Source organism: Charadrius vociferus, unplaced genomic scaffold, assembly GCF_000708025.1.
Source record: "Charadrius vociferus isolate BGI_N301 unplaced genomic scaffold, ASM70802v2 scaffold260, whole genome shotgun sequence".
NCBI classification, from domain to species: Eukaryota; Metazoa; Chordata; class Aves; order Charadriiformes; family Charadriidae; genus Charadrius; species Charadrius vociferus.
In genome coordinates this window covers 10,902-23,964 of record NW_009646410.1, presented here as the reverse complement: position 1 = coordinate 23,964, position 13,063 = coordinate 10,902, and the positions used below count along the sequence as shown (strand labels likewise).

The 13,063-nt window shown below is 60.7% G+C and overlaps 1 protein-coding gene across 1 annotated transcript in view; it reads right to left on the bottom strand.

The window, feature by feature from the left end:
* The window catches only part of RNF157 (ring finger protein 157), a 16,166-nt gene that overhangs the window by 2,405 nt on the left and 698 nt on the right, over window positions 1–13,063 (bottom strand). Inside the window, exons 2-16 of the mRNA XM_009895657.1 lie at window positions 9,218–9,306; window positions 8,505–8,651; window positions 7,861–7,978; window positions 7,687–7,753; window positions 7,488–7,531; window positions 7,058–7,105; window positions 6,693–6,764; window positions 5,925–6,084; window positions 5,473–5,609; window positions 4,907–5,145; window positions 4,713–4,821; window positions 4,411–4,522; window positions 3,799–3,992; window positions 3,577–3,642; window positions 3,183–3,238 (exon numbers count right to left, since the gene is read on the bottom strand). Of these exons, the coding sequence (XP_009893959.1) occupies window positions 3,183–3,238; window positions 3,577–3,642; window positions 3,799–3,992; window positions 4,411–4,522; window positions 4,713–4,821; window positions 4,907–5,145; window positions 5,473–5,609; window positions 5,925–6,084; window positions 6,693–6,764; window positions 7,058–7,105; window positions 7,488–7,531; window positions 7,687–7,753; window positions 7,861–7,978; window positions 8,505–8,651; window positions 9,218–9,306 (1,658 nt within the window). The remainder of the gene's footprint in view (window positions 1–3,182; window positions 3,239–3,576; window positions 3,643–3,798; window positions 3,993–4,410; window positions 4,523–4,712; window positions 4,822–4,906; window positions 5,146–5,472; window positions 5,610–5,924; window positions 6,085–6,692; window positions 6,765–7,057; window positions 7,106–7,487; window positions 7,532–7,686; window positions 7,754–7,860; window positions 7,979–8,504; window positions 8,652–9,217; window positions 9,307–13,063) is intronic.

Here is a 13,063-nt window from a genome sequence, read left to right as displayed (position 1 = left end):
CCTCTCATGCGGGCGACAGCGCGGGTCCCTGCCGAGGGCTGCAAGCAGCACAGCCGCCGGACGCACGGACACGGGTGGTGGCCAAAGGATGGAGAGCGCATCCTTGGCTGGGCTCGTCCCGGGGGCCACATTCTGCACCCTGGACCAGGCGGGGGACGAGGCCGTTGCGGTCCTTGCAGCACAGCAAGAGTGACCCCATGCCGGGACCGTTTGGGCTGCAAAGCTTCCTCCCTCCTCATCCTCCCCCCGGCACAACCAAGGGGGATGAAGTCAGGGATGGCTTTGGCCGGTGCCACGGCCAGGGGATGCTTTGTCAGGACCCCCAGCAAAGGCAGTGGAGCTGCTGAGACCCCCCCAGCCCCCTCCTCACCCCCCTTCCCGGGCCGGCGGGGCTCAGCCAGCTGCTGCCAGAGGGTGATGGAGAGGACATGGGGCATTTGTGGCAGGCGCCTGTTCCTCCCTAAGAGCCTCAGATGAGTTTCTCCAGTGCAGAAACCACCAGGAAGAAGCGAGGGAGCAGGAGAGGAAACTTTGCCAGAGGAGAAGGGAGGGAGAAAGGACTTTCCCCTCCCGGGTGAAGGTGGGGGGGGGCAGGCTGATTTCACCCACCCTCTCAGCTCTCCAATACCCGCTGCGGGTCTGGGACCTGCCACAAATTTAGCCAAAGGGGCAAGGCAGGGGCAGAGTTGCTTTCAGCTTGTCCACAAATGTATTGATGGAGACCTGGACCCTCAGAGGACTTCATCATGGCTTTTTTCCCCGCCTTGTTTACTCCACCCCCCAGGCTGATGGAGAGGAGCCAGTAGTGCTGGGCAGGGTCCCCAGTGAGCTCCCCACTTGGCCTGTGCAGGGACCAGGGGTCACCAATACATTTGTCACCTTTGGGCAACTCTGGGCAGGGAGGGGACACAAGCGTGGGTTGAGAAAACCGTGTTGGCACAGAGCGAACATGAACTTTCCCGCGGATGGAGGAGCCTGGGAGGGAGGAAGAAGAGAAAAAAGGGATGGAGAGAGGGCGGGAAGAAACAGGAATGAAGGAGGGTGGGAGAGAAAACATGAAGAAATGGGAAAGAGGGATGAACTTGCGGGCTCTGCAGAAGGACAACCTGACCCAATATGCCCCATTTGCAGATCACATCCCAATCCAAAATACTGCTGCACCCACCACGAGGCTGGACCAGGCTGCAGTCATGCCACAAAATCACCTTCGTAGGGAGGGCTGGTGCCCCCCGGGGTGCCAGCAGCCCCCTGGCCAAGGGACAAGACCTCCCAGCAAAGCAAGTCTGCAGCCCCCTGGGGACATCCCTACAGGGACAGGTCACCCTGACCTATGGCTGCTGGGTGGTGACGTGCCTGGTGCTCAGCCCCGCGGCGGGACGGGTGGTGGGGTGCAAGTGAGGACAATGTGGTGGGGATGGTGATGGTGGGGGGGGGGATGGTGGGGTTGGGGATGACGGTGGTGGGAGACGAGGGATGGATGCAAAGAGATGCCGGGGTGGAAGCAGGGAAGAGTGGAACCGTCCCCCCCACCCCAAGTTCATGTTCAGCAGACGGCCACTCACCAGGTAAGCAGGCCTCAGAGCACAGTTTATTGTCCAGCGCTTTCACGTGTGCGATGCCCAAGTCATTGTTATTGTCACACCTCAGACCGAGGAAAGCGCCTGTCCTCGGGCCTGGAAGGGAGTTAAGGCAGTTAACGCCGCGGCTCGGCGCTGGGGCTTGCCGTTGCCTTTTAGTGGTGGTGTGGGGGGTTTCTGTGTCTTTTCCTCTCCCCTCCCCAACCTCTTAAAAAAACCCCAAAAAATAGATTAAAAAACTATGCATCTAGAGGGGAGCGGGTGAAGAGCGGACAATAACGCACGTGGGCACAGTCCGAGCTGCTCCTTTCCTCGCATCGGAGAGCAGCGAAACAGCAACGATGGGCACCGGCACGCGTGAACCTGCTCCCCCACCACCTGCCTGGGGTTCATCCAAACCTTCCCCCCGGCATGGCTGAGCGGTCCCCGGTCGGTAGAGCCAGGCCATGGTGGTACCCATCACCTCCCGCCGGAGCCTCTCCGGCACCATCGGTGCATGTGCGAGAGCCGCGGGGATGCCGGGAGGCGGCAGCAACTGGATGCGTGGGGCAAAAGAAGCCGTAGCCAAGCTTTGCAGGGGGGATGGAGGCTTTCGGGGCTGTTAGCATCACCTGTACGAGAGATCAGCCCCCAGGCTGTTACCTGCATCCATCAGACGCAGGCGACTAAGCCTCGGGAGGGATGTTTCCCAAATAAACCAGTAGCCCTGCTGAGAATGGGCACGGGACCGTGTCCTAAGGAGAAAGGCTGTCCTGCTCCCGGAGTTGTTGGGGTGCCCATGGCTGTCCACCACAGCCAACAGTTGCTCCCCAGTTGTCATACTTGAGTCTCCCCATCAGCAAGAACCTCCCTGCAGAGCAGAGGCCACATTTTGGGGATGAGTTTTCCTGCTTTCCAGCTCAGCTGAGTGTCCAGATGGGACGGGGGAACAATTTTGGCATATTTTTGCTAACCAGAGACTTGCAAAGGTGGGAGGGAGCACACTGGGGGCCTCCCTATCATGCAAAAGAAACCCAAGGTGGCTGGTAGCCGATGGCACGGGGGTGACCACGTCTTTCCTTGACTATTTGAGCCCACAGGAGGAGACAAGAGGAGCCCTCAATGTGTGTGTGTTGGTTTGCAAAGGCATATTGAGGACGGGCCAAAAAAAAATAAATAGGAAAGCATCCCAAAGGGAACAGTTTTGCAGCCCCTTCCTATGGGAACCAGCCCAGACAGGGGTCCCTAAGGGGGAGACTTCCAAAGATGCGAAGAGACACCTTCTTGGTGAGGGGAAAAAAATCAGAGAAGCCTCTTTCCCACTTGGCCCATCGGAAACACCATAGGATCTTACACACCAGCCGTCGCCTGCTCCACGCTCTGCACTGGGCTCACCGGGGTCCCCGTGGCCAACGGCTTCCCCCCACCCGCTGGTGTTCAACCCACCCACGGGTGGCCCCGCCGTGACGGATGCTTTCATGGCCCTGGTACCCACAGAGTCACCCAGGGCTGTCTCTGATGGCAGCCAGCAGGCAGGGGACCTGGGGACAGCACAGCATCTGCCACTCACTCAGCTGCCCACCGGTGACAGTGAACTGAAAGAGAAGGGGACAACGACCCCGAGGCCTTTTACCGTCTTCCTGTGTGGGAGAGGCGTCCTCGTCCTCCAGCACATCGTTGCCCTGCGGCACAGGCGAGAGACAGTGAGCATTAGCAGCCCCACGGCATGCCAGCACCACGCTGGGAGTTGTCCCCGGATCCCTTTGGGGGAACATCCCTGGCCCTGGGGGTTTCCGTGGACCAGGAAGATGATCCTGGGTAGGGGACAGCCCCACTGCCCCATCCATCCCCAGGGCAGCCCCGCAGGGACGTGGATGAGTAGGCAGCCCCTTCCCCAGCCCAGCCCCGGGGGAACGCGGTGACAGCCTCCCCCTCCGCAGGCACCCGGAGCCGGCCACAACCAGGGTCCCCCCACCACGCCGGGTGGCACCGCAGCCCCCAGCGGGGCATTTAAGGTTACCTCGGCATCGCGCTCCTCGGCCGAGATGCTGACGAAGTTTATATCCGGGGACTCCACAGGTGTCGACTGCAGGAAGAAGGGGGAAAAGATGGAAGGGGAAAAAAAAAAAAAAAAAAAAAGAGTCTGGTGCCGGTGGGTTTAGAGGAGAAGTTACACCCCATGGGGAAGTTCATGAACATGGGGGCAATGGGCACCATCAACACTCCCCCCCCCAGCTCCTACCTCTCCGTCGGAGGCTGTGGCACTGGCGGCCGCGGGTGAGGGGATCATGTCCCCCTCCTCCTCCTCCTCCTCTGTGCCAGGAGCGACGTAGGAGCCGGACATGGAGGACACGGTGTCGGTGCTGAGCTGGGAGTGCTGGCTCTGGGAGGAGGCCATGGACATGACGGACTGAGCCAAGCTGCTGCTGACGGGCTCTGAGGGAGAGCAGGGGCTGAGTGAGGCCACTGGACCCCCCCAGCCCACTGGCATAAGTCATGGCTAAATGAAAACGGGGCTAATGAGGAGGAGCGGGGCATGGAGAAAGGACCTGCTGCACGCCACGGAGGTGTGGTGGGTGGAAAGCTGCCAGGAGCGGGTCCCCGGGGCTCACAGCGCCCCATCTCTGGGTCTATGGGGTGATGAAGCAGGGGCAATGGATGCCCCTACATCCCCCATCTTCAGGTTTATGGGTGGTGAGGCAGAAGTGGCACCCTAGGGCTTCACACAATGTCCATGGCAGGGTAGGAAGGGACCATGCAAACCTCCTCCGCATCCCCCACAGCAGGACGGATCCGAGACCACTGATCCCACTCTCCTGCCTTGCCAGAACCCACGAGTTCCGCCATGCCATACCTTCTGGGGACGAGATGGTGGAGGAGAGGGGGGTCCCAGTGCATGAGGACTGGTCGATGGCTCCTGACGATGACAGGGTGAGGTTTTCGCTCTCTGGCGTTGCGCCACATTCCTGGAAGAAGGCCCGTGGGGAAGATAGGATGGGGGATATTTGGCAGGGATGCATCCATCTCCCCCTGGCATCCTTACGGATGGAGGAAGAGCCAGGAGGGGCAAACACCGGCCAGACCATGGGCCACCCCCAAGCCCACCGTTCCACCGGTGCCTCAGCTCATCAGCAGCACGTTTTGCGGAGTGCTCACCTCCTCGCGCCGGGCAGGGGATCTCCTCCTGGAGACCCTCAGCTCCGACTCGGTGCATGACTTCTCATCCTCCTCTTCGGGCAGGATGGAGGAGTTCTGCGAGACTGACCTGGGGGGTGGGACACGACACACAAAGCAGAGGGCATCACCCCTGCCCACAGCCCCGAACCCCCTGTGCCCAACCTGGTACTCACTTGGAGAGACTCTTCTTCAGCTTGAGCCCTGGGGGACCGCACTCGGGGAGGCGATCGAGGGGCGAGAGCGCCCGCAGGGGGGGCAGGGGGCCATCGCTGCCATAGGAGGGAAGGGTCCCCGCACCCGGGGGGTCCCCCAGCGCACGCAGTGGCAGGGTGGCCGGCGAGGGCGTCAGTGGCCCGTTGAGGGCCTCCAGCAGCGACACCACCTCGTAGCCTGGGGGAATGTTCTCCGAGGACTGGGGAGAGGGGGGAGAAGGGGTGAGGGTCCCTCCTGGGCCATTTCACTGCCCCCCTCCCCGCGCCTGCCCCCAGCAGCATCAGGATGCCCCAGGGAGAAGCCAAAACCCAGAGAATGGAGAAGTTCCTTGCACTGATGAAAGCCCCAGATCTGTGGTCTTTCCACCCAACCAAAAGCCCTTATTTTTGCAATATCAAACTTGCATATTTTTTTTTGCAAGATCAACTTGCATTAAAAAAATAAACCCTGCCGCTGGGAAGCACATGCTCCCCCAAACCTCCCCAGCCCGGTCCCAGTGGGATGAAGGGGGCCGGGGTCCCGCAGCCCCCCGTGTGGTCCGGGCACTGACCGAGTGCTCCTCAGAGTCGGAGGTCTGCGAAGCGATGATGGGGTTGAAGCTGGTGGGCGAGAGGGGACCCAGCTTTTTCCTCATGGCTCGGATTTGAAGCAAGGCTCGGAAAGCTGCGGCAGCAGGGACAAAGAGTGGGGTGAAAACCAGGTGCTGAAAGGAGACATTCCCCCCCCGCCAGAATGCCACCCCATATCCCATCAGGGGCATCCCCACATGGCATCACTGCGTGCTGGGCTGGAGGGACCCGAAAACCCAAGGAGGGGAGATGCCAGTGTCCTCCCCGGGATGCCAGCCACCACCCAAGAGATGTCAGCCCTCCCCTCTGAGATGCCAGCTACCCCCCCGAGATACCAGCCCTCTCTGGAGATGCCAACGCTTTCCCCCTCTCCCCCCGAGAGATGCCACCCGCCACCCCGGGTCCTTACGCAGCCTGCAGATGGGGCAGTTGTTGGCCTGGTAGCGCAGAGTGTCGGCGCAGGTGTTGCAGAGGCAGAGGTGGCGGCAGGGCAGGATGAGGGTGTCGCGGACATCCGAGAGGCAGACGACACACTCGGCGCTGTTATCGCTCACCTCGTCTTCGGCCACCTGCCCCATGGAAGAGATGGCAGCCGCTCGGCCTCGGGGTCCCCAGCCCGTGTGGCACGAGGCTAGGTGCCCTGAAATACCAGCTGGGTGCCCTGAGAGCTCCCTGCGGGGTCCTGCCTGCATCCCTACTCTTGAAATACAACCCTGGGACCTTATCCCTCCCCTCCCAGAGGCCGGGAGATGGGGATGGAGCCATCAGACACCCCATGGGGGGACGCATCCTTCACGCCAACTTCTACATATATGTATAATACAGGGGGAGGCATGTCCCACGCTTTGAGCCCCACGGTACCCTCCTAAGCCAGCAAGATCCAGCCACCACGCTCCCAAGACACCACAAGGGATGGGGGGAAAAAGGCTCAGTCCTTCAGCCTTCTGCCTCTGGCAGCTTTGATGCCAACACAACCTGTACCGCCCCAGGCAGCTCCGTGTGGTGCTGCAAACTCTCGCCCCCTGTGCGTTTCAGCTGCTGGACCAGTGCTTGGGGGAAGGGGAGGGGGGAGGGGGACAAGGGAAGACCCATGGGATGCAGGCTGAGAGATGGGGATGGAGCCATCAGACACCCCATGGAAGGATGCATCCTTCACCTGTGGGATGGAGGCGCGTACCTTGGAGTCCTGCGTGTTGTACTTGTTCTCGATGCCGTAGATCTCCTGCAGGAGGTAGCTCACGCCATCCACCTGCAACCCCATGGGGAAGGGGTGAGGAGCAGAAACATGCCCCCCAACCACCGCAGCTCGCAGCCCCCTCCTCGGGCCAGCCCTCCTCACCCCAACATCCACTGTTTCTCTTTGCATTGATGCACTTAAAATTGCCGCTGATCCCCAAGCTCCGTGGGAGGCAGAGCAGGGGCAGGCTGCTGCCCACCCCCGGGGTCTGCTGCTCCCCAAAAAGCCCCTCGCTGCCTTCCCCCCCCTCCGGGGGCATGCAGGGCCGTACCTGTCACCACCGGCGGGGACACTCAGACACTCACCACTTGCTTCTGCTTGAGGGGCTTCACGCAGAAGGTGCCGTCGCTGTGCTGGAGGAAGAAGAGCACACGGGTGGGCGCCGGGGCTGAGCACCCACCCGCCCCAGAGCTGTCACCGCTCCCTCCTCGCTCCCAACCAGCCCATTCTGCAGCAATTCTGGTTCCCCCCGCCCCCCACTGACACCCCGGTACCAGGCAAATGTGGGATGTCACACACATTGCAAGGCTGGAGATTTGTTGGAGCGAGGAAGATGGAGTTGACCAAATGCCTCAAAACTGGGGGCTTCAAATCAAGGATTTGGGGGATATTCCCAGAATTTCAGGAGCGGCTCCAAAACAACCCATCCCGAGCTCCGTGGGGTTACTCCAGGCTCTCGCACACAGTGGGCGAGGGGGTAGGAGCGGGGAGGACAGCCCCCAGCTTGGCACTTACCTTCTCAAAGGTGGCCAGCAGCACATGGCAGTGCCCGGTGTGTTCTGCAAGACACAAAGGGACACGCAGGGCTGAGGGGACACGCGGGGCCATGGCGGCAGCAAGGAGAAGCCGGAGGCTCTGCCCGGTTGGTGCAAGTGCTGTTACGGTGGTACCAGCAACCGGGAAAGCCCAACCCAGCAAGGAACCCCCTCCTCACCCTCTCCTTCATCCACCACTGCGTGCACCACCATGGGGTACACCTCCCGGTCCAGGTCGAAGCTCAGCTGGAGAGAGACAGGAGGAGATGCTTGGTGAGATGCAGCAGTGATGGAGACTTCATCCCACTTCCATAATCGTACTCGACCCTGCGGTTGATGCCACAGGGACCCACCTCTTCCTCGCTCCACTCGGAAGGGTCGACGGTGTGGGAGGGCACGCAGAACTGCTGGCACACCCCCCGCTTGTAGTGTACCGTCTCCGACTGCAGGCTGTTGTCCCTGGGGATGTAGCTGTTCCGTGGAGAGAGGAGAGAGTCAGGGGCACCGTGGGTGTCCCCACGCTCCTCCTGGTCAGGAATGCCAGGAAGATGGGAGAGGGGGGGGTCACTCTGCCCCTCCCCTCCTGGATGTCCCTTGGGAATGAAGCAAGAAGTCCTAAACCAAACTAAATTAATCCCCGGGGCTAAAATATCCCCAGGGCAGCCAACGTGGGACAGAAGGGGACAGGGACAACCCCAACCTGGTGGGGACCACGAGGGGCAATGATTTCTTCTGGTCTCAGCTCCGACCTGGAGATAAAAAGAGGGAGCAGGATGGGATGGGGAAGGAGGAGGGCAGGGACCTGGAGGTGGCACCCAGGGGGAGGCAAGGAGCCCCCCTCCAACCTCGGCACCACCAGCAGCTGCCTCCTGCCCCGAGGAGGGGAGATGTTCCAGGAGGAGAGGCTCCGTCTCCATCAGCAGAGCCCCGTGCCCTGGCTGGGGGGGCACACACGCCAGGCTGGGGGTGGGACACACACCAGGCTGGGGTTCCTCACCTCGCCACCCCGTTGTGAAACTCCTCGCTCGCCTGGTAGTAGATGGTTATGGCCACCCGGGCGTCCGTGTCGAAGGTGAACTCCACATTGTAGTGCACCTTGGCTTTGCTGACTTCTTCCCCCGGGGTCTTCACCTCCTCCGAGCACCTGGGGAGCACGGAGGGTTTGGGAGATGGGCACCCATCAGGGAGGGCTCAGGGTGCCCCAGGACCGTCCCGTCCCCCCCCAGTGCGAGGTTCCCCTCGGCACAGATGGCCCCAAAAAGGGCTGCCGCCTCCATCAGGGGAAACTGAGGCACGCCAGGAGGGCCCGGCATGCTCAAGGTCAACCCTGCAGGCTTGGGAAGTGCTGCAGGCAGATTTCAGCCATAATCCCGAATCTCCTGGCCCGGCCGCAATCCCCAGCCTCCGTCCAACAAAGCCCTTGGAAGGTGGGGGAGGAAGAAAAAGCAAAGCACTTCAAAGGCAGCACTAAGCTCCTTTAATCCCGTGGTGGAGCCAGCGCAGCCAGTGCCCGCATGCGGGAAGCTCACCCGTGCCGGGAGGGAAGGGGCGCATTTGGCCAGCAATGGCTTGTCCCCTCTATCGGCCCATGCCAAAATGAGCACATCCCCATGTTCAGCATCCCCTGGGACCGTCCAGCCGGACCCTTCCTTCCCTGTGGTTCATAGCCATGGGGTGTCCAACCCCATCGATCCCTGGCTGTGGACTCACTTGACGAGGCGCAGGGTGTCCTTGCGGATGTTGATTAAGCTCCTGAGGGTCTTCACGGGTTCCTGAGGAGGTGGAGCAGCGTAAGGGAACTAGGACGAGAAAGACACCGGTGAAGGCAGACGCATGTGGGGGGGTTACAGCGGCCGTGGACCTTGTTCCCAGCCCCCCCAGTGACCCAGCTCCAACCCTGGATGCAGGGACCCAGGGTGACCTGCGCATCCTGATGGGTGCTGAGCACCCGCAGCTCCCGCTGGCACTTGGGTACCAGGCAGTGTGATGACAGGGACATCCCTCCGCAAAGAGCAAGCCCAAACCCCCTGGCAGGGGACAGTTTCCCTGGGGGGGGGGCGGTGTGGGCACGCAGAGAAGGGCTGTTCCTTGTCCCTTTGGCTGGAGGGGGAGGGGGAGGCAGGGCACAGGGCAGGTGAGTGGCCGCTGATGTATTTTTAGGCTGTTGATGCAGCACAGAGCTGCTGGATGAGGCTGGGCAGGGGGAGGCTGAAGCTGCCTGCCTGCCCGCCAGCCGAGGAACAGACACAAGTGTCCCAGTTTTCTCCCTGGGATGGTTGGGATGGGGGCGGCAGGGTCCCTGCCAGTGCCGTGCCTGGAGAGGGGAACCACCAGGGCGGCCACGCAGGACCAGGCAGGTTGCAGTGCTACGAGGGAGACGTGTCGTGCCATCCTCCAAGGTGACCTTCTTCCTGGTCCTTCCTATCCCAGCACAGGGGCTACAGGGCTTGTTGGGGAGAAAGGACATGGTGGCACCCAGGGGACACCCTCTCCTTGCCGCTGCAGACACCCAAGGGAGATGAAGGACACCGGGGAAGGGATGCAGGACCCATCTCTCCCCTCTCCATCTCCCAGGTAGGTCGAGCCCCGGGAAGAGATCAGCCCTGCCCCAGGGGGGACAACAGAAACCCACGTTGGAGAGACAGAGGCTTATGCCGGAATTAACGCCCAGCTGGTTGGTGAGCTGTCACCAGGTGCCAGGGGACAGCCAGAGCCAGGAGGGCGTCAGGTGCCATCGGGGATGGCAGATGCTCACAAGAGCCAAAGAGCTCAATGTCTGCCTTGGGAGAGGGAGTAAGTAACCAAGCCAGGCTGCCTGGGTCCCTTCGTCCCCCCACGCTGCCCCCAGCCTGCAGGGGGGCTCAGGGACAGCGAGGCGCCTGCTGCACCCCAACACCGAGGGAGTAAGACTGAATTGCAGGTGGCACTTGGGGATGCCCCGCAGGGAGCCAGGTGCCCGTTTCCCACATCCCTGGCGCCCTCACGTGGGAAAGCCATCGTCACTTTCCCTGTGTCCAAAGCCATCGTCACCTTCCCGGTCCCCAAAGCCCTGCAGAGCAGGATGGATGGGGCTGGGGGACCCGTGCAGGGCTCAGCAGGATGTGATGGGACAGGCAGCTCGCAGGACAGGGTGGCGGAGGCGGAGGCCTGCCCCATCCCTCATCCACCAGTTGGGCATCACCCACCATGTCCCACCATCCCACAGCTCGGCTGGACCCAGTGCAGATGATGGCACGGGGGCGCTTTGAAGATGAATCCACGGCACCTTGGACTTGCCACCCCCTCCCTCCCCGCCGGGAGAGGAAAAGGGCAGCTGAGTCATTAATCTGGTATTAATGAGCTTTTTAACGAGCCACAAGCCTTAAACAGGCACCTGCAGAATCATCCCTTGCAGCTGGAAGGGAGCAAGTGAGAAAAGCCCTTCGAGCTGGAGCCATGTCATGACATGCCGTGCCATGCCATGTTGCGATACATCATCTGCTATTCAAATTAACGAAGCAATCCGGTTTTGCTCGTTTGCACCTTGCCCAGCTGAGCCGTAGCCAAACCATCCCGCAGCGAGCGACAGAGCTGGTCCCAGCAGGGAGAGCACCCAGGGGTGCAAGCCCCCTCCTGCCGCAGCACCCACGGGTGGGCGACGGAGGAGGCGGCAGCCGGTGGGGTCCCCCGGGCACAGCCCCGTGGGGGCCGTTGGGCTGGGCAGGATGGGGAAGCGCCACAGGCAAATTTCTTGCTGCAGAAACTGCTTTGCCATCGCCCTCCAGTGCTTTCACACCCACGTGTGGGCTCTTTTTTTAGGTTTGGGTTTTTTGGTTTTTTTTTCTTTTCCTCTGTGTGTGTGTTTTGGTTTTGTTTTGGTTTGGGTTTTTTGAATGAAGTATTGCAAGCCAGATTTGCACATCAGAAAGGGGCTGTTTAGAGCACTTTTTGCATCTCCTCGATTTAAATCGAGCTGAAAAACAACAGAAAGAAAAACCTCACCGCAACCGTTACCCGTTTTAAAATACCATCCATGCATCTATAGTGACATTTGGTCCAGAACGGCTTCTGTTAAAGCGAAAAAAACCCCACCCTCAAAAATCTTTCTTGGGGTTTTTCTACGAGCAGACCCAGGCTGGTTTGCGTGGGCGAGGAAGCCCAGCGGCACGTTTCAACAGTCCCCGGCTTCCCCGGAACGCCCCATGCTCTGCAGGTGCCACAAACGGCTTCTCTGCTCCTCAGAGATGTCCCGGCACGGTGGCAGCTACTTAAACCCGCAACACCCTTCCCAGCCCCTTGGAAACCAGTCCCCAGCTGGAAAATCCAGATTATCCCGTATCCATGGAGGGGAGAGTCTGCACAGCCTCTGGGTGCTCTGCACATCCCCGTGGCAGCAGCACTGTTAATTGCTCAGAGGAGGTGCTCAGCTCAGACATGACTTAGGACACATTTTTTCCAAGACCTCCTGGCCCTCGACTCCCAAGGAACCCCAAATAAATCCCTCACCAAAACGCACTGGCCATCTCCGACGTTTCCAGCCCAGCCAGGGGTCTCGCAGCCAGCCAGAAGGCGAAAGCATCACAGACAAGAAGCATCGGGACAGGTCTTGGATGGGCATCAGAGATCTTGGACCAGAAACAACATAGGTCCTCCCCAATCTGAGCCCCAAAACTGGCCTGACTCAAAAGCCCAGCCCCAAAATACACCCCCCGCCCCGGCTCCCCAGGGAGACGGGACCTCTGTCACAGCTCTGCAGCCCAGGGCCGTCAGTAATTAAGCCGGAGCGATGCAATTTCATTTGCAACGCTATATTAATTCTTTCTGCTGCTTCCAAGCTGTTCCTTTACCTTCCCCGCTGCTTCTGCTGTCGGGGTGTCTGACTCGGGAACTGCTCGCTGGGCAGTTTAGAGGCTTTTACTGTAATCAAGAGGATTTCTTAATGCTCACTGCTGGAGAGAGAACCCGAGTGCTGACTTTTCATTTTCTGGGGAAGGGCAGAGGATGGAGAGAAAGGCACTGGCTTTGCCCACCTAATGCTCACGGGTTTTGGGGGACGCTCCCGCCCTTGGCTCTGGCAGCATCCCCGCTCTGGCACAGCCCCGGAGCCGGGCGCTTCCCTGCTGAAGGATCACGCGATGCTGCCAAAACCGATTTCAAGGAGGGAACACAAAGGGGATGGCAGCAGCCTCGCCAGCCCCAGCAGGCAGCGTTTGAGAGCCGCTCCATTAGCACCAGGCAAATTTCTCTCGACTCAATAGAAAAGCTTTGGCGCCTTTTAATTCCTCACCTTGATTTTTTTTTTTTTTTTTTTTTACTAACACTGGACCCCTCCAGTGCTCGGGCTGATGCTGCTGAGCCGCCCCGCTGAGATGCACCCAGAGGAGTTGGGGTGGGAAAACGCTACCCCCACTGCCAAAACCCTCCCTGGGGACAGCCCCGCTCTCATTTCCTCCCTTTCAAAAGGCAGCGAGCAGAAAAAAAAACATCTCCGGGATTGTGGGAGGGGTGCAGCCGAGTTTCCCCATGCCCCGGCACCAGCCGGAGCGGGCAGCACCCAACACCGCGACACCCATCGGC